The 25959-nt window shown below is 38.3% G+C and overlaps 2 protein-coding genes and 1 pseudogene across 7 annotated transcripts; 1 reads left to right on the top strand and 2 right to left on the bottom strand.

Annotated features, from left to right (window-relative positions):
* The first annotated feature begins 2780 nt into the window (after positions 1–2780).
* Positions 2781–8380, top strand: si:busm1-57f23.1 (uncharacterized protein LOC368621 homolog). 2 transcript variants are annotated; one of them, XM_040157175.1, is made up of 5 exons: positions 2781–2891; positions 3040–3287; positions 6657–6808; positions 6936–7037; positions 7294–8380. In XM_040157175.1, exons 2-5 carry the CDS (start codon positions 3200–3202, stop codon positions 7387–7389), a joined length of 438 nt encoding a protein of 145 aa, XP_040013109.1. In that variant the 5' UTR covers positions 2781–2891; positions 3040–3199; the 3' UTR covers positions 7390–8380. The 2 variants fall into 2 exon arrangements, with proteins under 2 accessions (XP_040013109.1, XP_040013110.1); XM_040157176.1 differs by having other exon boundaries at positions 2999–3287.
* LOC120806680 lies at positions 8206–11146 on the bottom strand (annotated as a pseudogene).
* Positions 11147–14206: 3060 nt separating this feature from the next.
* On the bottom strand, positions 14207–25655 carry rassf6 (Ras association domain family member 6). Of its 5 annotated transcripts, XM_040157171.1 has the most exons (12): positions 24917–25026; positions 23715–23814; positions 21286–21365; positions 20333–20411; positions 19866–20026; positions 18761–18852; positions 16839–17038; positions 16557–16658; positions 16129–16180; positions 15906–16024; positions 14964–15061; positions 14207–14590 (listed from the first exon to the last, which is right to left on the bottom strand). In XM_040157171.1, the coding sequence occupies exons 3-12, from the start codon at positions 21357–21359 to the stop codon at positions 14515–14517; spliced, it is 1053 nt and encodes a 350-aa protein (XP_040013105.1). In that variant the 5' UTR covers positions 21360–21365; positions 23715–23814; positions 24917–25026; the 3' UTR covers positions 14207–14514. The 5 variants fall into 5 exon arrangements, with proteins under 5 accessions (XP_040013105.1, XP_040013108.1, XP_040013104.1 ...); XM_040157174.1 differs by lacking the exons at positions 23715–23814; positions 24917–25026 and adding an exon at positions 25599–25655; XM_040157170.1 differs by lacking the exon at positions 23715–23814.
* Positions 25656–25959: the final 304 nt, after the last annotated feature.

Here is a 25959-nt window from a genome sequence, read left to right as displayed (position 1 = left end):
GCTTCATATCAGCAATTATAGTTTTGTTTATATAATTTATATTGTAAAATTTTAAACAGGAAGAAAATCATCTTCCTCTCTAACATTCAATAGTGCCTTTAACATTTTGTGATGCCTGATTATAATAGAGATTGGTAAATAGATGTAGGTTTAAAATAATGTTCTGAATGTAAATCCTAATTTGACAAATTTGTACAGAGCCCCTGCTTAAAAACCAATATTTTGACACTTCTTACATATATAATAAATTGCCTGCAATAAATTATCAGTCAGAATTCGCAGTTAAAGAACACTAGAACAGCAGAGGGACACAGTTAATTCTGAGGAGAATAAACCTACCGCTTTTATGGACATTTGCTCCAATCACCAGGCCATTGTGCTCTCAAAATTGAAACTGACTGTTCATTATGTTTACTTATTGAAAACTACTGTTAATGTGTAGCTGACTATGAAAATGCTGTTTTCATTTTAGCTGTGACAACCACCTGTTGCGTTATGTGATATGCCGTTGCTTCCCTCTGCTGGGCATCTTGACTCCATAGCTACTAGAGTCGAAACAGGACAGAAGAATGGGGTTTGCAACATACTGAGCAGTATATGCTTGTACATGCATACCAAAAACCCCAGGAAAAATTCAGGGGAATCAGTTTTATACAAGAAATCTGCCAGTGCTTGTCCATGTTCTGCTTTTCAATCTGATTTCACTAAAACTTATATGTCAGTAATCAGGTTTTGTATATATGTTGGCATATTTACGTGTATTAAATAGAAAATTTAAATTTTGACCTGTTAATGTTGCTAGATGAAAAGACCCGTGATCAGATGGGATTGTGAAGACCATGAATGTCTGCACCAAATTGAGAGGCAATTCATCCAGTAGTTGACAAGACATTTCACTTTAAACCACGAACCTGCTGGTGGGACTAGAGGGAGAGTCAGGGGATCGCCAATATCACTTTTCAAGTATTCTTATTACATTCTCACAATATAAACTAGCAAGCAAACATCAATCAACCTACCCACATCAACATCAACCCGAGCCCACAACTGTCCCACATAGCCTACATAACATCAAAGGATGAGGGGAAAGAAAAAGATTCACACACACACACACACACACACACACACACACACACACACACATCAATGGGGATTTGTCCAACTTTGGAAATATAGTAAAGAATTTGCCACATCGTAAAAAACTTTATGGTTAGTGGTGCAGTCTTTTGCCATATGAGGAGAATTAGTCATCAAACAAACAGTGTAGAGAAGGGCACAACTGCAGCTTGGTTATACCACCAACGTCATTAGGATTCATCTTCTCAAAAACATGAAAGTCTGGACCAATTTATCTTATAGCGGTTGAGATATTTCAAAACAAGGGGATAGTTTAACCTGCTGGGGGTGCTACACGAAAAGTCAGGGGACCACCAAAGCCATTGGCATTCATCCTCTGGGCAACATGGATATTTTTACAAAATTCTATGGCAATCCATCTGGTAAGTTTTGTGATATTTCAGTCTGGACTGAAGTGGTGGACCGAGCAGCTGACAGACCGATGTTGCCATCCCCAGAGCCACCTACACTAAGGTGGCTAAAAAAGTACTTTGACTTTTATGGATGCTGTGTTTGAATGAGTACTTAAGCCTCATCAATAGCCCATACAAAAATACAGCGTGTATAGGTATACTAAGGTTGTTAGAACTGTATGTATGCAAGTTCAATGAATCTATGTTTTTCTGCATCAACAAAGGGTAAAATATCTGTGTGTAATGTAGTCTCTCACAGTAACAAAACCACAGAGAAATATCACCCGACTCTGCAGCTTTATAGCACTTTCTAGCCCCTTGTAACTCATGATTTTGGTTTTGTGGCATAGTTACTATTTCGTTTGGTTCCACTGTTTTCATCAACCTTATATTCAGCAGCAGCAGGCGGCTGTTTTCAGCAAAAAGCTCTGATACCTGCCCAGCAATAAAAATGGCAAATATAGCGACTAGGTGGTGAAGGATGTGGAAAATCTAGCAGCTCAAATACTAAATATTTTTCACAGCGCTTAGTGGAGATCCAAACAGAGCTAAAGGAAGGGTGAATATTTGACTTACATGGGTGGCTACAAACACACCTCTAAAAGAATGCTAGTTTTGCTCCACGTCTGCTGATGATGATATGTCAGGGATGTGTCTGCGTCAGCTTGTTGTGGAGTTCTTCTGCCCCCTGGTCAGTCTGCCGCATCTTTATAGCTGCGAGCCCGAGTCACGAGGAAACCCAGTTCATTAACGCCACTCAGTTCCACTTGCTGACGTTTGTATATTTATTCACTGCTATTTGAATGGATAGGATGTTGATGTACCTAGAACAAGTGTGTAATGTGGTTCCGCTGTATGCTATAGTTTGCCCTGTGACTCACTGCCGGCCAGCAGATGTTACTTGCCAAGGTTGACTCAGATCTGTAGAAAAGTGCCTTGTTCCCTCATTTAGAGAAAACTGACCAAACATTCATGCACACATCCACATAGATATGTCACATTAGCGGGCTACACACCCACATGACACACATGAATGCAAACACACAAAGAGCACAGAAACACGAGCGCACACATCCGACAGCCCTCCACACCAGCCCTCCCACCTACCCAGCTTTTCTCTCTCTCTCTCCCGCTTTGTCATACACACTCTCTGTGAAACACACACACCAAAGCTGCTCATGGTTTTTAAATCCCTACATGGCGTCATTGCTAGTCAGAGGGTGGGTGTGGTCGTCACTGGTCTGTTAAACATACCCGAGGCTAAATGCCGTTCACTAACAACACCCTGTCACTCTCAGTCTGGCTCACTATGGCTCCAGCATTCACTGGGTGAAGTCCTGTTTTTTTTTCAATTTCATAAAGGTAAATATTTGTAATGTTGTTCCTTTCTATGTAGCCTTTTCTATAAATGTCTTTTTTTTTTACATGTTCTAGTTATTTTTCCTGAATTTTAAGATTACTTTTTTCAGTAACTCTCTTCTGCTCTTTCCGTGGACCTGGATACCATCAGTTTGCTGCGAACACTGTGGGACTTCTTCAAGTTGGTCAGCAAGTGGTTCAACTCAGGTTAAGTGTCCTGCTCATCTGACGTCTTTTCCTGAAGTTCCATCTGCCACTAGTCTTCCCCTTGTGAAGAGCACAGCACAGTCTGGTTTGGTCAGGAAGTAAATATGTCTCTCCCGTTGTCAATGCTGATATGTCTGTCAGTCTTCCAGCTGTGTATGGGAGATCAGCCTGTAGAGGAAGTCATCACAACAAGTAAGTCGTGATATGGACATAAAAATATGACATGTATGTTTGTCATTATATAGACATGGGGAAGGACATTACAGAGAGGCAAGTAAGATAAGAGAATACTATTAAAGAGAATAGACTGAGCTACTCTGTACTTCTGACATATTTCTTTTGGAGAACAGACTTTGAGGCTTGATATCATTTTCAAAAAGGGGTAAAAAAAAATTCTTCGAGAGTCTTTACATGAAACAACAAGAAACTGACTCAGAACAAAAGCTACAAATGCAGTAATGATATGTACTGAATATAATGGGCAGATAAACAAAATGTATGATATTTAAAGATCTTTTTCTAAAAACAATCGTCAACACTCAAAAGGATATCTTTAAAGCTCCATAACTACTAATAACTAGTTACTACTTATAATATTGTACTGACAATTCCTAACTTTATTCTTGTGATCCAGATGGGTCTTATTTTACTTACCTTACTTAAAGATAACATTCTATAAGAACAGAGACACGTCATACTTGCACAGAATTGTATCATCTCCTATAATATAATAAATCTTTTGTGCTTATTTTAAATCTGTTTTGGGGACACCACTCAACAAAATAGTGTAAAATAGTCCTCTCCTGATTTGTCTCTTGAATTCTGATGAGTCTGTCAACAAAGGGTGATGTGGATAAAAGAAATTTGAATTGTATTTTAGTCAAGCCAAGTGAGGCATAGTTTCCGCATAAAGGAAACTGAGCTTTATTTGGAATTCAATTTAATAATATTTATATGTATATATTGAATACACCATGTTGTAATGAGTGCCAGGAACATGCAGACAATTGGTGCAGTTAGGGAAAAGTAGGTAAAAAACCACTAAAGAATAACTTTGTGCTATGCACACACTTTTTAAAAAAACTTGAAACAAAACAGGGCTTCCAAGATGGGAAGGGTAGGTTAGATAGATTGAAAGGACAATACGACTACTCTATGCAAAAAGACGACATCATAGGCATCTGTGTCAGAATCAGGACTAACAATCTAGAAACCAGCCAAACAAAACATTTGAAACCCTGCCAATTTGACTTTGTGCCTTCGTATGCATTTTGTATTACGATGGTATCAAATAAACATGTTTGTGTGAGACTTTAAAGAGGAACCATAAAATAAAAGACAGAAATAAAAATAATTTAAATACAAAAATATAAACATAATAAAAAATTTTGTCAAGGAAATCAGCCTATTTCCATCAGCAGGTATACTCCCATCCAATAACTGAGAATACAGAGCAACAGGAAAAGCAAGTATTATATAACACTGAAGGACATGCAATTGTCTTAAATAAGCAGAATACCTCGGTTATTAATAGTGTCAAGTACACCAATAAAGTAATTCAACCTGAAGTTACTTAAAACATTTTTAAAAATCATAGGGTAAGGACATTTTTATTATTCTCTGACAGGGTGTGCCTTTATGACACAATGGGAAAATAATTTGTGTGTTTATGTACTCAGTCTGTAGATGGTGATTCCCTTCAAAGTCTGGTTGGGTACAGTGAGTCAGAATGTCTGGCTTAGTCAGCAGTCAGGGAAAGTTGTGATTTTGTCGAGCGGAGTTTGCTTTGGGCGTGTGTGGGAAGTAAACATAATCCATCAGTTCCATTTTACCCATTCACAGAATTTGTCCAACACGAGTGGCTTAGGTTGGTGAATCGCTTTGCTGAGCAGAGAAACATGCTGGTTGGTGCAGATCAGTATATGATATACGTATGATGTAAATGCTCAGTAGGATAAAACATTCCATCAGTACAGGTTTGACTCAAAATATACAGTACGTGTTTACATATGTGTTAATCTTTCCACTTACATACAGATTTGACATACAGTAGTTTTGTCATGGTCGATTCTGTATAATTTGTATTTTGATCTTACATAATGTGCCTTTAAAGAGCAACTCCACACACACAACTCTTACATGGAGGAAAAGTATCCTTGCACCTGACTCATTGGGTTGAAAGGTTCAAGTCTGTTGTCCTTCTGACCTCTGATATCTAACTGTGATGCTGGGAGTCTGTTATACATGTTTAGCAGGTATAATGTTTACCATGTTCACGATTTTACTTTAGTCTGTTAGCATGCTAACATTTTCTAATTAGCTCCAAACACAAAGTACAACTGAGGCCAATGAGAATGTCATTTGTTTTGCAGGTATTTGGTCATGAACTTAAAATATTCAATATATTACATTTAATATCTCACCTGATGACGTGATGTCACTCGATAAAAAGGGAAGGGATCCCTAAAATTATAAGTATTCATCCTGAGGGGGGCATAAATGTGTATCAAATTTAATGGTGATCTGTTCAGTGGTTGTTGTGTCATTTAACTCAAAGCCACAATTTTCAACCTTAAGGTGGCACTAGAGGAACAGTCTGGGGATTGCCAGAGTTGGTAGGATTCATCCTCAGAGAGCCATGGTTATCTGTATCAAATGTTGTGCCAATCCATCAACTAGATATTGAGATATTTCACTGGATAAGTGAAAATTTTGACCTGCTGATGGTGCTAGATCAAAAGTCAGGGGATCCACAAAGTCAGTAGCCTCATGCTTTTGGGACCGTGAATGTTTATATAAAGTTTCATGTTAATCCACCCATTGCGACATTTCTATCTGGAACAAAAATGATGCACTGACTAGCTGACATTGCCATCCTTAGAGCCACTCTAGAGCAACATTCATTCTTTTCTGTCTCACATGGCTAAAAACTGTTACTGTATAAAACAAAAATAAAACCAACATCAGTTTGAGTGGCTTGGCCACCCAGGTTACAAGAGCTTCAACTATTATCTCTAAATTTAGTTTTTATTTCCTTGACAAAGTCTGTTTTATATCCTTGGCCTGAGGATGAAGGCTTGGTTTGGCAGAGAGGTGAAGATGGTTTGGCAGTGCAAAACAAGTGTGAGTGTAAAACTGGCTCAATCCAGGGTTTGATGGTCTTACATTTTCCAAGCCCTTGACTGACATTCTGGACTGAAACAGCAAATTTCAGGATGACGGAGCATAAAAACCTCAAAGGGAACACACAAAATCATAACACTTAAAAGCTGACTGCTTGCGTGTGTGTATGATTGTGCTATTGGAGCCAGTGTATGAGTGCACGGGTGTGTTTTGTCATTGCACATGTTCATTAATGTACGGTATTATGTGTATGAGTGTTTGCATTTCGGTGCTGCTCAACTTCAGTGGTCTGTTACTCTTCAGAGAATAAAGCATGTCTCTTAATTATTGCTCTTGCACCAAGAGCTTTCATGCCGTTACAGTATGTAAAATTTACCTTGTGTGTGTGCGTGCGTGCGTGTGCGTGTGTGTGTGTGTTTGTGTTTAATTTCCTCATAGAAAAAGTGCCTCCCTTGGGTGGCTGGGTTAAGAGGAGTCCAGAGTCAGTTGAGGTGCAGGAGGCAGCTCAGCATGCTGTGAAGATGTTCAACACACTCTCCAAAAACAAAAGGATGTTCAAACTGGTCTCCATCACTGCTGCTCAGAGTCAGGTTAGATCCATCTTCCAGAAACAAAGGACCTCACATCCAATACACCATTTTTCCACTATATGATATTTAGATTATATAGTGTCACAGCATCTAATATCTCTGTCCTCTTGCGTGGTCATATCATTAGGTGACCAACATGATCAACTTTAAGATTGATGCAGTCCTGGGAAAAACCAAGTGTCTCAAGTCTGAAAATCATGACTTGAACAGCTGCAGTCTTGAGAAAAAGGTACATCTGCTTTTGTTTGAGTGCATTTGTACGTTATATATTCAACTCAGTAATATTTCTTTGACACACAGTTTTCAGTATCTTGTAATGCAATACATCCAGCATTAGCTCCACCTGCTACATTCAAGAGCAACATTCATTCTTTTCTGTCTCATAATACTAAGGCTGAAAATGACCTACTTACTTTCACAGTAAGTTAGATTTTGGGGATTTCCTACTTCTTATCTCACAGTTATAGTTGTTTCCCCCTCCACAGCATCGAGAGTGCCGCTTTGAAGTGACTTTCAACCCCCGCAACAACAGACATGAGCTGCAGAGATACAAGTGCAGGAAACATGGGGAGAAGGTTTAACTTTTTAACAGACTGCACACTTCCATAGTTTAGCTCTATCGCTTTGAATAACTTCTTACTATGATAAAGTGTTCATGTTTTTTCTGAAGAATTGTTTTCGAGGCCAGTTATAGAATTAGACGTGTAGAAGATAAATAATTTATAACAATGGTCTCAATGAAATTAATTTGGAAAAGGTGACCAAGAAGGGATGTTGATTTTTGTTACCATAATGTGGAGATTATTTGTGGTTTGGGGCTTGTAGTTGTGTTGTATGTCTTTATGTCTTATTGCTTATTCATTTATTTTACGATATTGTATTATTTTATGGTTTAATGTACTGTCTGTGCACTCGATATCACTGCCATAAAAATTTAAATCAACTCATTTTTGCTAACTTGAGGGATTTTAGAAAAAAACTCAGTAATCATGATGAAGGAAAGAAATAAAGCACACATTAATTTTTCTGTCAATATGTATTTAGTTAGTGGGTTTTTTATATAAATGCATCAACAATCTGATCACACACATCGCCCCTCATGCAGTTTTTCAGAAAAGGGCACATACGGTTTCTGGTGAGTTATCTTCTTTTTCATTCAAATGTCTGAAAATAATGATGCGAAGTCAGCAAAGAATCAACATGTGTTCTCAAAATTCAAATCTTTAAATTCATTCATTGCCATATAATTTTAAACTATAAAATCTGAAAATACAAAATGTATATGGAATGCATTATATTAGTTTGAATGATGTTTCCGCTTCAATTCAATCAAGCAGAAATGCCTTAAAAATAAATGTTCATACATTTCAGAAAAGACGATGGATTATACTGTATCTTTAATGATTTCTATACTTACTGCATTCGTATAATGTATTGATCCTGAGGATATCAATATCAGACATATTATCCCTCTGTCCAATTGGCACAGAGGAATCTGGGATGGGAGTAATGGTGTCTACTCCAAACGCTGTTGTGAAGGCAGTCCTAGAAAAAAATAATAATAAAATCATATACTACTGGAAAATTGTCTCATTTATTTTGTCTGTAAAAGGCTGGAACATTTCAGCATCCTGCAGTAAACTTCTAAAATATTTTTCAAAGAAATGGTTCCTTTTCACATCAACACATGTGCGCACAAACCTTTTATGGGTCATTTATTGTGATTTGCCTTCATGATCATTACACCCTTTTGCCTCACATGCCATACGTCAAGAAGAAAAATGAGCTGTAAACCCCATGCAGAGATTATAACATTAAAGCGTCACTATTTTTTCTTTTTTAAATATTACCAATAGATTATGTTTGATTTGTAATGTGATAGGTATGGATTTAAGTGGTGTCTACCAAAAATGATAATCTGATTCTGCAGTCTGAAGAGATTTTAGTCTGTTTCATCTTATTGTTTTGATGTTATGGCCAATAGCATCACTGTTTTGGTACTCTGTCTTATCAACTTCATTTCAGCAGGAAAACAGCAGGAGGCAGCTGTTTTCAGCAAAGAAGTTCTGGGAACCACCGTACATTACCTGTCCAGGACCAAGCAGCACACAGGCAAATTTAGTGACTAGCTAGTGAACACAGTGCACAATTTAACGGTTAAAGAGCAAGATGTATTTCCATCAGGACTTGGTGGAGAGTAGAAACAGAGCTTAAAGGAGAGTCAGTATTGAAACTACATTGGCCACGTGGCCTGAAACATGACTCCAAATGAATAGTAATGTGCTACATGTCTGCTGAATGTGTAAATAGGCAACTGTTTCCTAACACATTAGCCCTTGAGGTTCTTTTAAGCTAGTACCAAAAAAATAAAAAAAATCAGTTCATGGAGATTTATATGTTTTGCAGGGCACATTAAAACAAACAAACAAATAAGCCAAATAATTTAAAAAAATACATCTGAAAACAATTGTACTGTTAATGAAATAAAAGAGATGTTACCTTCCATAATGCATGATAGAGGAATAGTCATATGGAATGTTCAAGTTGTTGGTGTCCATTTTGTGGAAGTTGAATGCATTTGCTGTTGAATAAAAAAAGAAAAAATGTTCATGAATGACCTTTAAAGTTATGCTTCAAGTAAAACAAGACAGTGACAGTCAAAAATAACTGAAAGGTGTTCTGAATACTTTAGTTTGACAGAAGTTTTGCACTATAAAGAGTCCCATGAGCAATAATTAGTTCTGGGCCTCTTACATATGTCTAGTTTTACTGATACAATCATATATTTTCATAATATTATACATGTTTATTCTCTGTCATATAAATGCAGCCTATTTCCACTTTCATATATACATATTCAGCATTATAAAATAAGAATTATATGAATAAAGATACATCTCTAAAATATTGCTCTTTACTGCAGTTGGTTGGTAAATATTAGAGTCCCTTTCCAGATAAATAATAATAATTTTTTTAAATTATTGTGATTAAATATAACTAATTTAATTGCAGAGGCTTAGAGCTCACCTGCTGGGACATTTTCCCAGTTGATCCTGACATACTGGTCCCTGTCACTCCTTGTATGCTCATGGTGGAAGCCAAGTGCGTGGAGGAGCTCATGCTGAATGATCCCATGATCAAGACAACCATACACAGACAGAGAAACCACCTGCTGACCTCCATCTCTGCCAATAGTGGACCAGCACCTACAGTACAGCATGAGTAAAGAAGTGAGTACAGTATGAGCACAGCACAGAATGACAGGCTTCCACATTACACTGATCAGCACCTCCGATCCTCACTCACCCAAGTTCACTCTTGATGCTCAGGTAGTCAGACTGGCCATGATAAGGCACAAAACGAACACAGGTTTTCTGGTGGAAAGTTTCCATAGCTTTTTCAATTGAGGCCTTTTCACCGTCATCTGCAATGAAAACACGATTAATCAGATTAGTCAGTTTATTGACATCAAAATTTACTTGATACAGATAAAGTAGAGCACAGTTTCAGTTTTTGAGCATGAATGAGGATTTGGTTTCTCTTACAAAGCAATTTGTCCCAAAAAAGACAGAAATCTTCATTATAAGTGCAAACGGAAAAGCTTCATGCTCACTTCATTTCTACATGTCTGCAAATCAATAATGCTGCACTTCATGACAACCCCTTCCTTTTGAAGAAATGATTAACGCAAATGTAATTCTCGTGAATGAACCACTGAGTTCTTACAAAAGTAATCATTGATGGTATAGGGTACTTCAACCAGTCCATTGTAGGATTTTTTCCACTTGCAATAGTCTCTCAAGTACTTCATGGCATTCCTCTCTTTGAAAGAGCGATATCACCTTCCACCAGGGTATGGTTGATGCCTGGGGTAAGACAATGTGTGGAAGGAATACAAAATAGATCCATTCTTAGAATATACTGATTGGTACATATATGTGCATGGTGTGATCAGGTTAGGACATTTTTCACTGAATAAATCGAGCTCACCCGTATTTGCCTCCAGAATTCTTGAAGTTATGTCTAAACGGTGAGGTTGATTGGCTTTCACACCTAAAATAAGAAGATTCGGTTACCTAACTAGAAGACTCATTGCTTAATAAGATATGTTTAACACTTGAGATGAGAAAAATCAGTTACCCTCCTCATGCAGTTGCACCTGCAGAGAGACAAAGTGAACATAAGCTTTAAAAATTCACATACTTCCATAAAAACTTGGTATGTTAAGCTTAGACTAATTCATGCATATTGTGTTGTTACCAGGGACTCGTTTTGTGCTGAAAGGCCCAGCAAGATGGACAAGGCAGCAGAGAAAAGATTCAGATTCATCTTCCTCATGTGGGAGATCCTATGTGTGGAGGAGCTGAGGAAGATTTTGTTGACCAGTGACCACAAAAGTTGCATCCTTGATTTTATACCGCTGAAAAGGGAGGATTGTAAACAGACGCACTGTAAAGACAATAAGTTGACGCCTAAACAAACATTTTAATGAAAGGATAAGCTCAGACAGGAAACACCCTGAACCTTTTCAGGTGACAGATGAGGTGGGGTAAATTTAAGATAAATAGCTCCATATGTAAAATGGGTATATACTGTATATGTACTGTCTATACATACACAGTAGATAAGTGTATGTGGATGATTTATTAATCAGAAAGCACTTATAATGAATTAGAACTGTAGGGACAAGCTGCTCATCTTAGCTGAAGTCATTTGACTGACATGTTGGCCCAGTAACAAAAGACCCGATCCTCCGCAAACATACACAAACCAAAATGTAAATAGTACATAATGCACTGGTCTACACCCAAAGGTATCAAATGTATTTTACTTGAAAATACTGTCTAATGGAAACTAGGCAAAAGCTGGAAGCCGAATAAACATTTTTAGTGTATTGATTTTAAAAAGATAGGATAATGGGTTTCTGAATGTTCCAAATTACATTAATTACAAATTACAAAGTTAACACTAATAATTAATTTTATTACACTCAAATGTACATTGTAACCAGTAAATGCTTCTCAAGGAGCAAAGAAGATCAACTTTCTACAGAAACAAACCAACTTGTACAAGATATACAAACTCCTTCCAAAGTTACAAAGTCCAGTTGACACAGCGAAACTTAATGTCAGTGAACCTTAATGTACGAGCTTAGAGACTGAATTTCCTTTTGAGATGAGGATCACCTAACCAACAGCAGTGGGTCTCTTCCCCAACTACAATGGTAAAGCCATGCCGCTGAGGTACACACTCTTTCCATTTCTAAAGCGCACAGTGTACCATAATGGCTCCTTTGCCAGCATCACATGGAAACTCAATGCTTCAGTAAAACAAGCAGTTACCATTTACTCTCATTTAGTCATTCATCATCATGTCAGAGGAAAATTAGACTCAGCGCTGGGTAATATGAGGCTGTGTGGTGGGCTGGCAAGCTAGTATAAAATCTTGGCCACTAAACAGCCCAGGCTGAGCAGCTCACTCTACACTAGACTATTATTTAACTATTAGGATGACAGTGTTTTCTGCTTGTAAGCAGTTTCCTATTTTACACACACACACACACACACACACACACACACACACACACACACACACACACACACACACACACACACACACACACACACACACAAAACTGAGAGAGACAGTGAGCTTTAAGTACACCACTTTAGCCCCTTAATTACTAGTTTTCTCCTTTATTTCTCCTTTAATAGCTTCAAGGTTGGGATAATCTTTTTTTCCCACCTTGTCTTACAGATTAATTCACAGTATACACTGTATTGGCAAGCATCAGAGGTCAGCAACAGGCAGTTAGTTGGTGAAGTCACACAAATCCAAACAGGGGAGCAGGCGGGCAAAAAGCTGAAACACACAAGAAACATAAAGAGGCAGACAAGCAGACAAAAACAGTGGCTGAAGCAGCAAAAGTAAATCGTAACAAAATAATGTATAAATTACAAGTTGAATAATAAACGTATGCTTTAAAATTCCCCGCGTTTATTTATTATCGTATTGATTAAGAAACTTACTTCAATTCCTGGCGCCCTAAAGGAATAAGCACTCATTTTGGTGGTTGCTGTTTTAACCACATTTTAATTGAATCATCATTGATATTCTAATTTTATTCATCACATCATAGATGTGTTTATGTAATTAGATTAATTAATTGACACTAACTAACCTCTGAAAGTTTTCAATGGCGCACTCAACAGACAGAAAACACAAAACAGACATAGTCATGCTGGTCCCACAACTTTCAATTTATTCATGAACCTACAACACTTATTTACAATTATTTACAGCAGCTTATTACAGTTTTATCTTGTAATTATTTTACAGTTTAAAAAAATCATATAGTGAATAAAAACTACATTGGTGACCCTGTTTGTAACCTTAACCTTTGAAAAGGTACCATGTAGTTTGTTTTTTTAAGGATATCAGCATGTCATGTGGTCTTTTCCAAAATATTCACCGTTGTGTTACACATCCAAAAGAAAAAAAATCTACCGACTTCTCCATGGCTTCTCTTCCATCCTTAAATTGGTGCTGTGATGAATGGCAGGTCTTGTGTCAGTAATTCAGCGCAGCAGCGGTCAGACACTGGTCTCAATGTGAGGCGGTATCTTACAGCTCAGCATATGGGACAGGAGTCTATGCTGCTGGTGGTACCTGAGACACACACACACACACACACACAAACACACACACACACACACACACACACACACACACACACACACACAAAACTGAGAGAGACAGTGAGCTTTAAGTACACCACTTTAGCCCCTTAATTACTAGTTTTCTCCTTTATTTCTCCTTTAATAGCTTCAAGGTTGGGATAATCTTTTTTTCCCACCTTGTCTTACAGATTAATTCACAGTATACACTGTATTGGCAAGCATCAGAGGTCAGCAACAGGCAGTTAGTTGGTGAAGTCACACAAATCCAAACAGGGGAGCAGGCGGGCAAAAAGCTGAAACACACAAGAAACATAAAGAGGCAGACAAGCAGACAAAAACAGTGGCTGAAGCAGCAAAAGTAAATCGTAACAAAATAATGTATAAATTACAAGTTGAATAATAAACGTATGCTTTAAAATTCCCCGCGTTTATTTATTATCGTATTGATTAAGAAACTTACTTCAATTCCTGGCGCCCTAAAGGAATAAGCACTCATTTTGGTGGTTGCTGTTTTAACCACATTTTAATTGAATCATCATTGATATTCTAATTTTATTCATCACATCATAGATGTGTTTATGTAATTAGATTAATTAATTGACACTAACTAACCTCTGAAAGTTTTCAATGGCGCACTCAACAGACAGAAAACACAAAACAGACATAGTCATGCTGGTCCCACAACTTTCAATTTATTCATAAACCTACAACACTTATTTACAATTATTTACAGCAGCTTATTACAGTTTTATCTTGTAATTATTTTACAGTTTAAAAAAATCATATAGTGAATAAAAACTACATTGGTGACCCTGTTTGTAACCTTAACCTTTGAAAAGGTACCATGTATTTTGTTTTTTTTTAAGGATATCAGCATGTCATGTGGTCTTTTCCAAAATATTCACCGTTGTGTTACACATCCAAAAGAAAAAAAATCTACCGACTTCTCCATGGCTTCTCTTCCATCCTTAAATTGGTGCTGTGATGAATGGCAGGTCTTGTGTCAGTAATTCAGCGCAGCAGCGGTCAGACACTGGTCTCAATGTGAGGCGGTATCTTACAGCTCAGCATATGGGACAGGAGTCTATGCTGCTGGTGGTACCTGAGACACACACACACACACACACACACACACACACACACACACACACACAAACACACGAACATACACATATACAGACACTGTGAGTTAGCAGCAAATCAACAAACGGTAATTTAACATATTGGCTCCATCATCTGGCCTGGAGATGTTATTACAATTATTTTGTTTTAAACACTTAAATGTGAATACGGTCTGTGCACATCTGTTAGACAGATGCCTAGGAGAATGAAGTCATGCAAAACAAGAAAGTGAGCTGCACACTGTTTTACACACTTCAACATTTCTTCATGACTCTGTAGGTCTCAGCTCTGACACACTGGCTTCCTTTAACTAAGCTTTCAGGTAGGCTTTACATATATCGCCTTACGCTTACTTGTTAATGACCCTCTGTATCTCTCTGTTCTCCTCCTCTCTGAGTTTCAGTAGAACATGCTCCAGGATCGGAAGCTCCAAGTTCAGATACTGGGCTACCTGACAGAGAGAGACAAAATAAATTTAATTTAATTTGTAACAGGCTAGTGTCAAGATTGTGGAACACAGTCCTGGCAATTAAGAAACAAATAAAAGAAACTTGACCAAAATAGTAGACAATGCACTAGAATGTAGAATTTATCTCTGCTCTCACAATGGATTGTACAATGAGCCATTTGTAAACTGTAAATCTACCAATTATCAAATAATGAGAATTATTCCGAGCCAGAATGACATTCGTATTTGCATATATAAAGAAATGTAAATATGTTCTCTTTTTATTTTAATCTCTATCTTATTCTTTGTTGCTTTGTTGCTAAGACTTTATTCCATATGTTAACAATATAACTCTCAGGGTGATTTAAAAGGTTTTTAACACATTCACAGAGTCTAAACAAATACTACACACTACATCCAAGTTTGCTTTTTTGGTGATGCACTGAAAGGCATGTGTTTACATCTCTAGAGGTCAGCAACAAGTAAAACTGGCTTTTTTCAGTTATAGGAAGATTTTTCAAGTTTAAGTCTATTCAGTTACATGACTACTTCACATTTATGTGGCTACAAAATTTGAGATGGGCTTTAACTAATTCATTCAAATTGTGGAATGTCTATAGCATCAGTGGAGCAAGAAAATGCCCTAGTGATTCTGAGGGACTGACATTAATGCCTGACAAATATCATTGATATTCTAGATGAAGGATTCTTCTTTTTTTTTATTTAAATGAAGCTGCATCAGAACATCTGGATGCCAGTAATGGGTGTAGATATGCTTGATGCATGAGTAACTGTCTGGATTTTTACTCTGTGTTAGCCCCCCGGGAGGCATGACTAGCACACTCACATCATTGCTGACTTCCTCTTCGTCTACGTCCATCAGAAAGATCTTCATGATATCATCAGAGGGCCCCTGCAATATGCGCTCCCAGAGGGGCTGGTCTCTGTCACTGAGCTTCCTCTTTTCTGGACAAAACACATGCACACAACATCAGTGTAGCATTTTGCTTTCTCACGTTGTCTAATTCCTTCATTTCCTGTGTAACTCTGGTATAACAGACAAACCACACCTCCACTCTGGTGAACACAGTATAGAGCAAACTCCTGGGGGTCGTTCTCTATCTGTAGGATGAACATATTTATACAGGTAAATGCTCAGTTCTGGTTGGCTGATGAAGGTCTGAGCTTTTATTTCTATTTAATGAATTGCATTATGTCTACATTTCTGGTCTATTTTGATTGTACTATACTGTATTTTTTAAAATAAATATTACACATTACATACAGGCTCATGTCCTGTGAATATCTAGTTATGAGAAAGTCCACTTAAATCAGTTTAAACTAGATATAGAACAATGCGGTGACCCATATGGTGCAGGCATTTTATTGATTGTTGATTTTTGACTAAACTTATGCAGTCACTGTTATTGATATTTGTGCTTTTTATACATCACTGTGATTTCTTACTGCAGTCTGAAGAATGTGTACAAAAACCCACCTTGAACTTGTTTAGTAGCTGTTCAATGACCTGGTTTGTGGTCATCCTGCTGGAGATACGAACTTTAGTTGGAGTACCAAAGGATGGAGTGAAGATAGAGGTCTGGAGAAAACAACAAGTGGTTGGTGAGTTGCAGAATATATGGAATAAGGGGGAAAATAGAGGTATATGGATTATATGAAAAGGAAGGGTTGAGCTTGACAGGGTAGAATGAAGGAGAGTTGATGAAGGGAAGAAAATAGAAAAATAGAAATTATGAAGGGGGTCTATTCATCAGCCTACCTTATAGTTATAGAAGTGTCCATTGATAGAAAAGCGATGTTGTCTTTCTTTATCTCTTTGTGCCGGTGACTTTCCCCTACCCCTCCTCCTCTTGACCAATGAGGCGTCACTCATACAGCGAAACAGGTTGGACTCCGCCTCCAGCTCTGGGTTCTTCTGCCTCACCGGACGAAGTGTGGTGGTCTCATAAACAGCAGAGCCTTTGGATACAACATCTCATATTCAACATTTGATATGAGGCTAGATGACAATCTATAAACTGCTTTCTATCAGGATTTAAAGTGGCTTCAGAGAGTATTCAGAAACCTTCACTTTGTGCACACTTGATTGAGTTGTAGATTCATTTTAAATGGATGAAATTGCAATCGTTGCCCATCAATCTGTTTTTTAAATGTTTTGCAAATTTATTAACAATCAAAACCTGAAATCTTTTGTTTATAAAAATACTCAGACCCTTAATTCAGTGCTTTGTAGAAGCTCCTTTGGCAGCAATTACAGCTTCAAGTCTCGGGTAAATCATGGGTTAATAAAGCTTTGCACACCTGGATTTGGGCAGTTTATCCCATTCTTCCTGGCAGAGCCTCTCAAGCTCCCTCAGATTGGATGGGAAGCATCTAAACTGCCATTTTCAGGTCTCTCCAAAGATGTTCTATGAGGTATAAGTCTGGGCTTTGGCTGGGCTACTGAAGGACAGTAGGGGGCTTGTCCCAAATCCAGTCCAGCGTTGTCTTGGCTGTTTGCTTAAGGGTATTGTTGTACTGAAAGGTGAACAGTAGCTGCAGTCTCAGGTTACGTGCACTCTGGAACGGTTTTCTTCAAGGACCTCTCTGTATTTGTCTGCATTCATCCTTCCATCAGTTAAACCAGCCTCCCTGTCCCTGCCACTGAGAAGCGCCTCCATAGAACCATGCCACCACTAGGCTACACTGTAGGGATGGTATTAGCCAGGTGATGTGTTCGACAGACATAGTGCTTGGAGTTCTGCCCATAGGGTTCAATGTTTGTCTCAACAGACCAGAGAATATTTTTCCTCATTATAGTTTGGCAAACTCCAAGTAGGCTGTCATATGTCTTTTACTCAAAGTGGCATCTGTCTAGCCACTCTACCACAAAGGCCTGACTGGTGGAATGCTGCTGAGATGGTCTACCTTTCAGCAGGCGCCCCTATCTCTGCAGAAGACCTCTGAAATTCTGATGGTTTTAGGTCACTTCCCCGACCAAGGTTCTTCTTGCCTGGTTACTCATTTTGCCTAGACAGCCAACTCCCGGAAAAGTCCTGAGTGGTTCAAAACGCCTCCAGTTTCACAATTATTGAGGCCACTATGCTCCTGCGAACACTCAGTGCTTTAGAAATGGGTTTATACACTTGCCCTGGTCTGTACCTCACCACAGTTTTATCACAGAGGTCTTCAGAGAGTTCCTTGGACCTCATGGCTTGGTTTTTGTCCTGACAGTGAATTATGGGAGCTTTTATACACAGGTGTGTGCCTTTCTAAACTATGTCCACCTCAATTTACCAGAGGTGGACTCCAATCAAGTTCTAGACACATCTAAAGAAAAATTTAAGTTAATGTGATGAACCTGCCCACAATGTGGAGTGTGGTCCACCAAAAGGTCAGTTTTGGATTTTTAATAAAATTGCAAAATTTCTAAAAAACAAGTTTTCACTCTCTCATCATCGATTATTGAGTGTAGATCTATTGGCAAAAATGTAAATTTCATCCATTTAAAATTAAATCTACAACACAATAAAGTCTGCAAAAAGTGAAAAGGTCTGAACACTCTGTGAAGCCCCTGTAATTAACATTTTATCTCATTGAAACAATCTGCACAACATGTTTCAGTGTATTGCAAAAGTGAGAACGCAAGATAGCATTGTTGTGAAAACACTATAGAGATATGGGAGGAAAATAAAAAAAAACCTGGTAATGGATTGTCTACTGTTGTCTGTGGTGTCTCAGACATCTCATCTATCTGGTGAAGGTCAACGTATTCTCCCCATCGCGTCATACCCCTGCAGAAAGAGAAAAGAGGTTGTTAGAGAAACATGTAGGAATTAATTTGTATGTAAAAATCTCTCAATGCTGATAGAAGTGTGATTCACACAACTGTTGATCTGTTTTAAAGGCTCACTTTTTTGTATAGTGCATGAAGGAACTTGAGGATAGTCTCTTGCTCAAGTAGAGATTAGATGTTATTCGCATGTCAACATCAACACTCTACTGTGCTCACAAGTATCTCATTAATCCTGAGGCTCATACTTGAAAAATAATGGCCGGTAAAGTTGGGAAACACAAAAGACATTGTTCATTTGTGACCGCTTCTGCAGCCCAGTATCTGTACACAAGTTACTTTGTTACCAGTATCTCTCTAAAAGGCAAATGTTTGGGTATTATCTTGGCAAGGTTGGTCAATGAAAAACTGCTGATCTGACCTGCATCATAAAATTAAATAAATTACCAATGATAAAGTACTTATATTGTCAATAGTCTCATCTAAAATATAAAGAAGAATACTCCCAAAAACACTTTAAAACTGTACGAAAAAAAGAAAAAGAAAGTGTAGTAGTAAAAGTATAGCTGAGGTCTGCATTTGGAATTTTTCAGTCAATTTTGTACAGTGGTGGTGCGTCATTCCTGATGCTGAAATGATTCTATTAGCAAAACAGTGTGATTGAGTTGCATGTCCACTAGAACAGAATCCATTAAAACAAAACAGATTCGGATGTTTTAGGTGTGTGTTGCTCAGTTCAGACTTGCTGTCCCTCTGAGTACCTGCATCTTTCTTTTCCAAAACTGAACAACAACAAGTTGTCACATATCCATAATGTTTCATTATGTGGTGAGGTTAAGAAAAAAAGCTGCTGGCCTTGTGAGTGCAGATTCAGGATTTCCTGAGAGTAAATGTTGAAACAGAGATAAGGAAATATAATTTTGGGATCATAAATGTCCAAAAATTCCAAACTTCTTCACATTCTGAGCTGTGTTGTTGACATAGTAGTAATAATACAGAAAAGCTCAAATCAACCTCTTGTTTCCGAGTGGGCTGACTGGACTGGTGGGGTCAAGTGAGATCAGAGGAGCAAAGGGAAGCATCTGTTTGTCGTCCTGTATTTTCAACCTGATGGGTGTCCGCACTCCCCAGGAGATATTCAGGAAGCCTTCCACTACCACCTCTCCATCAGCCCCCTGTTACACAGACAGATGCATAGACACCTGTATGGTGTATAATTATAGTCATACATTCAATTACCGTACCACTTTATGACCCAGATTTATTAGCAGCTATGTAATAGGTTGGGGTCCTAAGGATACTACTTATGCACACACTTTTCCTGGAGTAAAAGGAGTGAAGCTTGTTGACACTTCTGACACATATGTATGACTTGCTGCCAAGTCATGACAAACATTTTAAAAGCAGTAAAGGCTGACTGAGAGAAAATATGAATTGATGTAAAACTACATAGAAAATGTTTTAAATATTTTGGAACCTACCTTAGAGTAACTGAGGTGCAGCTGAGTCTGGTCATTTAGGAAGCAGTTGTAGGTGTTCAGCAAAGAGAGAAACTCTGCTCTAAAATGAACACAACAGCAATGAATGAAAAAATAACAGCATAAAACAGCAAAGAACTGTCATTTTTTTTGTATTCATGGCTGATTTTTTTTTTTTTTTTTTTTTAAATTAGAATAGCTAAATTAGAATAACAAAATGTTATATTTTGTGTTTCTCTTCAAGTTAAATAACCGGATCAGGGCCACTCCAGAGGAATACAAGAGAAAAATCATCTGTTTGCATCTCACTGATCTTAACAGTGATCAGTGCAGTACAAGTCTGAGGTTCTTGTACTTTACGTGAGAATTTCAATGTCGTGCTGCTTTATACTTCTACTCCACTATGATTCAGAGGGAAGGATTGTACTTTTTACTCCACTGCATTTATCTGACACCTCTCAGATTTAGAATTTACATAAAACACATACAAGAAGCTCATAACAACACACAATTTACTATACACTTTTAAAGATTGAACAAATGTGACCCTTTCCATAAAAGTCGGTGTCTAGCTGGGCCTCCTTGTCACGTTTCAGTGTGTCACTATGAGTTGTTGTTGGTGAGTGCAGCAAACTCATGTGGTTTAATTTAAGGGCCCTGCGAGGTAAAATGATTCCAAAATTTCACAAGACCGGAAAACACTGGGCCATAAAATATCATCCTCAGGGACCATTTTTTCTGCAGAACAAAATACTTTCACTTTAATCCTTTGAGTACATTTAGCTGATAATATTTCAACTGTCGGACAAATATGATTTTAAATCCAAGACTTTTTTTATTTATTTTGAAACTCTCGTAATTGGTACTTGTACCACCACTGATTGAGACTTTATCATGCACTGGACTAGTCCGAAGAAAAGGCCAGAGGAGTTTGAATATGAAATGAAGTGACTCACCTGGACAGTGTCCTCCCGTCTCCTGCCTTGACCACTGGGAGCAGAGCTGCTGCTTCATTCATCTCTGGTTGCATCAACTACTGCAGAGAGAACAACAACAACATCACCCGTAACTGCATCGTGTGGGTACAAAATGAGAGTGGACATGGGTATCCTTGAGCTTGAAGCCAGCACACAAAGAGTGAGGGCTGTAGACTTGTTGAATTGTATTTCAGCGTGTTTGTTGCTATTGTACAGGCTCCTAAACAAAGACACCTGACCAGCATTATGTCACAACATGGAGCAAGGAATGCTGCTGAGAATGAACTACACTGCACTTGTACAACCAACACGGCGTCACTCCCTCCTCAAAATAAACAATATAATTAGTCTTACCTTCTCTAACATGACATATCAGGGCTCTCTTCCTGATTCTGTTTCTTTCTGTGTCTTTGCCTCTTTCTTCTGTCTGGGCTTTAAATATCTCTTTCCAGTCTCTCTCCCTGTCTCTCTCTTAAGTTGTTGTGTTATATTTATCCCGCTCTCCCTCTCTGGCCGTGCCTTTACTCTTTCACTCTCTTTCTTTGTGCTTGCCTCCAAGAGATTTAATAACAGTACTCCACCCAGTAACCAGTGATGACAGTGTAGACCCAGCCATCTGTTTATTCTTCGGTCAGAAACACTGAAGCCTGTGCCTGTGAACGGAGATTCTTGGAATTTCCACGTGGCTTCTCTTTAAAAAAAAAAAGAAAAAAAAAAATTCTCCCTCTTTTCTATTTTTCCTTGTCTTTTTATTCTGTTCTTCTGAATTGCTGTAAATGACACAGCAGTCTGAAAGCAGCAGCCTGTCCTCTGTGTCCCTCTCTTTCAGTCTTTCCATTTCTCTTTATCTCAGCCTGTTTGCTGGTAAGAAATATCTCAGGTATTCAGCAGCTGTCATCCCAGCATCCCATTCCCATTTTGTTCAATCTGATACAGAGGGACAAAGCCTTTTACACCAGCAAAGACAGCATTTAAAGGTGCAGTACTAGACTTTCCACGCCCTATTGATTGAAAAATGTAGGAAATCCCACATTATCGATTTAAAACCAGCATGGCTGAACTGATTTCTCTCAAAAACACGTGTTTTCACATGTCAAATATTATTTTCAACATGCGAAATGTCTAAAACCCCTCTTAATTTATCACAGGTGAATTGCTGTGTCAGATGTGATATTACAACTAAATATCAGGTGTGATATCACATGTGATGTCTTACATCTCTCATGCTAAATATCTAAAAAACACATCCTTGGAATTATCAAATGTTATATGTCTTTACACATAAGCTAAACATGTAAAATGAGTTTTGTTTTTAAATTAAAAATTGTTAATATTATATAAAATACAGAATTACATATAAAAAAGGCAAAGAAAAATATCTTTAAAAGTTATGCAATCAGTAGAAACTCCAGCCCCAAATGGGTACCAGTAGGTACCCACTTGGTGGGTGTATCTGAACATGGCCAGCAGTGAACAATTATGGCTGCTAAGATGAAGCACATTGAAATAATACTTTAGCAAGAGCAATACACGAAAGCACCAAGAAAAAGCGAACGGGCTAAATGTTTGACAGACAACAACTGTACAAGGAGGAGCAGCATTATTATTATTATTATCTTTATTTCCTCCTTAGCTGAGGGAAAGGAAGGTGGAACTAATATTCCACTTTACTACCTCAGGGCTTCATGTTTATACCTGTACAAATTTATAATCTGTCTGAGAAACACTTTAATCTGCCTCTTTTTTTCTGGCTTTTAACAAGGATCAGTGGGCACCTGACCAGGTGCAGTATACTGACCACAGTGCTCAACTGCCAACTGCTGCTCTGGAGTTGCTCATCTGTAAATCCTGGTTGTACACACTGACTCCCAGATTTGCATGGCTGTGTCGGAACAGACATAACATTGCTGGAGAACTGCAGATGTACTCTTATGTAATAAAGTTTAATAAAAGATTAAAAAGCCTCCTCATGGCAAAAAAAATATATAGATAATTGTTGCTGTTTTTGGTACACAATATGAATGAAGTCCAAAGATGCATGTCTTCCTCTTTTGTGTCTCACTTGACTTACTGATATGAGGAATTCACTGCGTGCCTTTCAAGCGTCAACATGTAGGTTTTAAGGTCCCCTGGAGCAATGAGTGTGTGTGTCTACATCTGTCTATGACTTACAAATCACAGGCATGTCAAAGCAAAGCCAACGCTAAAGGAGATCTCCTGATAAATGGTTAGTCAATAATCCGTGAAAGATCATAAATCCAGCACAGGTGCTGTTCTATTAGCAGCAGCAGCGGTCTTAACTTTAAGTTAAAGGAAAACATCTTCTCTAAACCTGAAGGCCAGATGATCCAACAAAACATGACTATGACCGATTTTAAAAAAATATGCACTTAATGGAGACAGAAAACCTTGTTGAGAATTCTTCAGTCGTGATCCATGGCCACTTCCCCCTATTCAATGAGCCATAATGGACTGTGCAAGAAAACCTTGCGGTGGTGCCGGCTGCTGCTGTGAGAGGTGGAAACATTAATGAATCAAACCAAACCAACTGGTGGCAGTGATGAATAAGACCTCTACTAAGTCATTACCTGTGAGGCTTACGAGGAAACAAACTTCTTGAATGGATGAATAATGGAGAGACAAGGGTCCCAAATGTAGAGCAATATATTTCAAAAGACGGCTGGGCAAGATTGAGGATAAAACTGTAATTTCTTAGTATATTAGATATATGTTAAGTAAAGGCCGTTGTAAGGCTGTAAGATAAATTTAATGCAACATTCAGAGAGGAACTCCATGAGAATCCATCAAAGCCATAAAACCACATTCATATAGCAGGTGGAGCAGAGGGTGTGATGTATGTACACAGAAAAAATAGCAGCTTTTTTATGGTCAGCGTTGAGCCGGAAAACGTAGCCAGCGGGAAAAAAGCCAAAGTACATGATGGCACACCCAGTTTCTCCCTTTGCTGCCTTCCTGTATCTCAACCCCCCCCCCCTTTCTCCTTTACTCCACTCCTTTCTGTTTTTCTTTCTTTGTACTAGTATGACACTCTTTCTCCTTCTCCTTCACACGCACACATTTGACCTGATTATGTAATTTTCAGTATAGTGCCCCCTGTTAAACCTCTGTTCCTTTGCTCCTGGGTGTTTGTGAGCTGTGTTTCATTTGAATAAAAACCATTTCCTACGATACCTTTATTGTGAGTTACAGACCCGTAATTTCATAATTTGAGTTGCAATAGATTCTCAAAGCAATGAAAAAGTTATTCAACCCCAGACATAAACTGTGCTTTATTACTGTGTAACACTGGTTGCATTAATTCTTGATGCTCCTCTCATGTCGTTGTCAAAGAAAGGAGAAGTTGCTTGATATTTATATTCATTCATATACTGTAAAGAAAACTAATCTGACATTTTTCAGTGTTTAGTGTTAAAATAACTAATAAATTGGGCACATCTTGGCAAGTATTAACAAAATGAACCCATCAATTTTCCTTTTGTTAATCGGTAACTGTAGCCCTCTTTGGTCCTGCTTCCACTTCCAGTTCAGCAGCACACTTTAACACACTAAAGGCAGAGAATGGAACGATCAAAAATACATTCAGTCCTACCTGGCCAGCACGTCTTTCAGTCTTCTAACAAATAAAACTGTTTCACTCCATGTTGGAGGTCTTGTACCTTTGTGTGTCTGTATGTATGTATGTGTGTTTGGCTGTGTGTGTGTGTGTGTTTTCATAGGTCCAGAGTACAGTGCATGCGGTGAGACGTGAACTTGCAGCAGCTGGTTAATTATTGCAGGACAAGTTGAGACAGTGTTGAGAGGGAGGGGCTGACTGACACCAGATATGACTCCCCTGCTTTTTGTGTGCATGTGCGTGTGTGTATGTCTAGAGAGGGAGCGGGCAAGAGAAAATCATTGAAATGTAACTTTTCACCCAATTTTGCCCAGTGTGAACCAAGACTGCAAATGATCAAATCTTTGTTTACTTGTTTATTAAGCCCACATGCAATACATCATGGTGGAAAGCTAAAGACATGCTTGCTGTAACTTAGAGGACACTAGAAGCAGCATTGGAGAATAGACAGCGTGTAGCCAGTCCAGCAGCTGATGACTGCAAGTTCATATATTGTATAGTTGAAGAAATGGAACAGTAATCCTGGAAAGCTGCCTGAATAAAGACATCCATTAGTAATTGTATTCAATGTGTAACCTACACACACACGCTGGTCATGGCGCTGATTATCACACACTACTGACTCAGGTGAAAAGCAAACAGTCCCCTAATGCCTCACCGGTAGCGGTGTTGCAGTTAATCCTTCAGGCATGGCTAGGCAAGCCACTGTGAGATGTCCAGGTCTCTGGTGCATGAGGAATAAATAACAGATTGCAGATATCTCCATGTTGATGGTCTTGATACCATAGAAGGTACTGTTCTAGGTTTGTTGTATTCCAATCCCTCTGAAAAGACCTTTTGTGTGACCCTAGGGGACTGTAAATCCTCCACAACCATTTCACACCTGGAGTACCACATGGATCAGTCCTTTGTCCTTTATTATTCTCCTTCTGCATGTTACCCTATGGTAAACATTTCAAAAGCATCATATTAGTTTTCATTTTTATGCAGATGATTCTCAGATCTGCTTCTTCAACCCT

The sequence above is a fragment of the Xiphias gladius genome, chromosome 20 (genome assembly GCF_016859285.1).
Source record: "Xiphias gladius isolate SHS-SW01 ecotype Sanya breed wild chromosome 20, ASM1685928v1, whole genome shotgun sequence".
In the NCBI taxonomy this organism is placed as follows: domain Eukaryota; kingdom Metazoa; phylum Chordata; class Actinopteri; order Istiophoriformes; family Xiphiidae; genus Xiphias; species Xiphias gladius.
The sequence above is the reverse complement of the archived record's forward strand: the minus strand, read 5'-3'. Positions and strand labels throughout refer to the sequence as shown.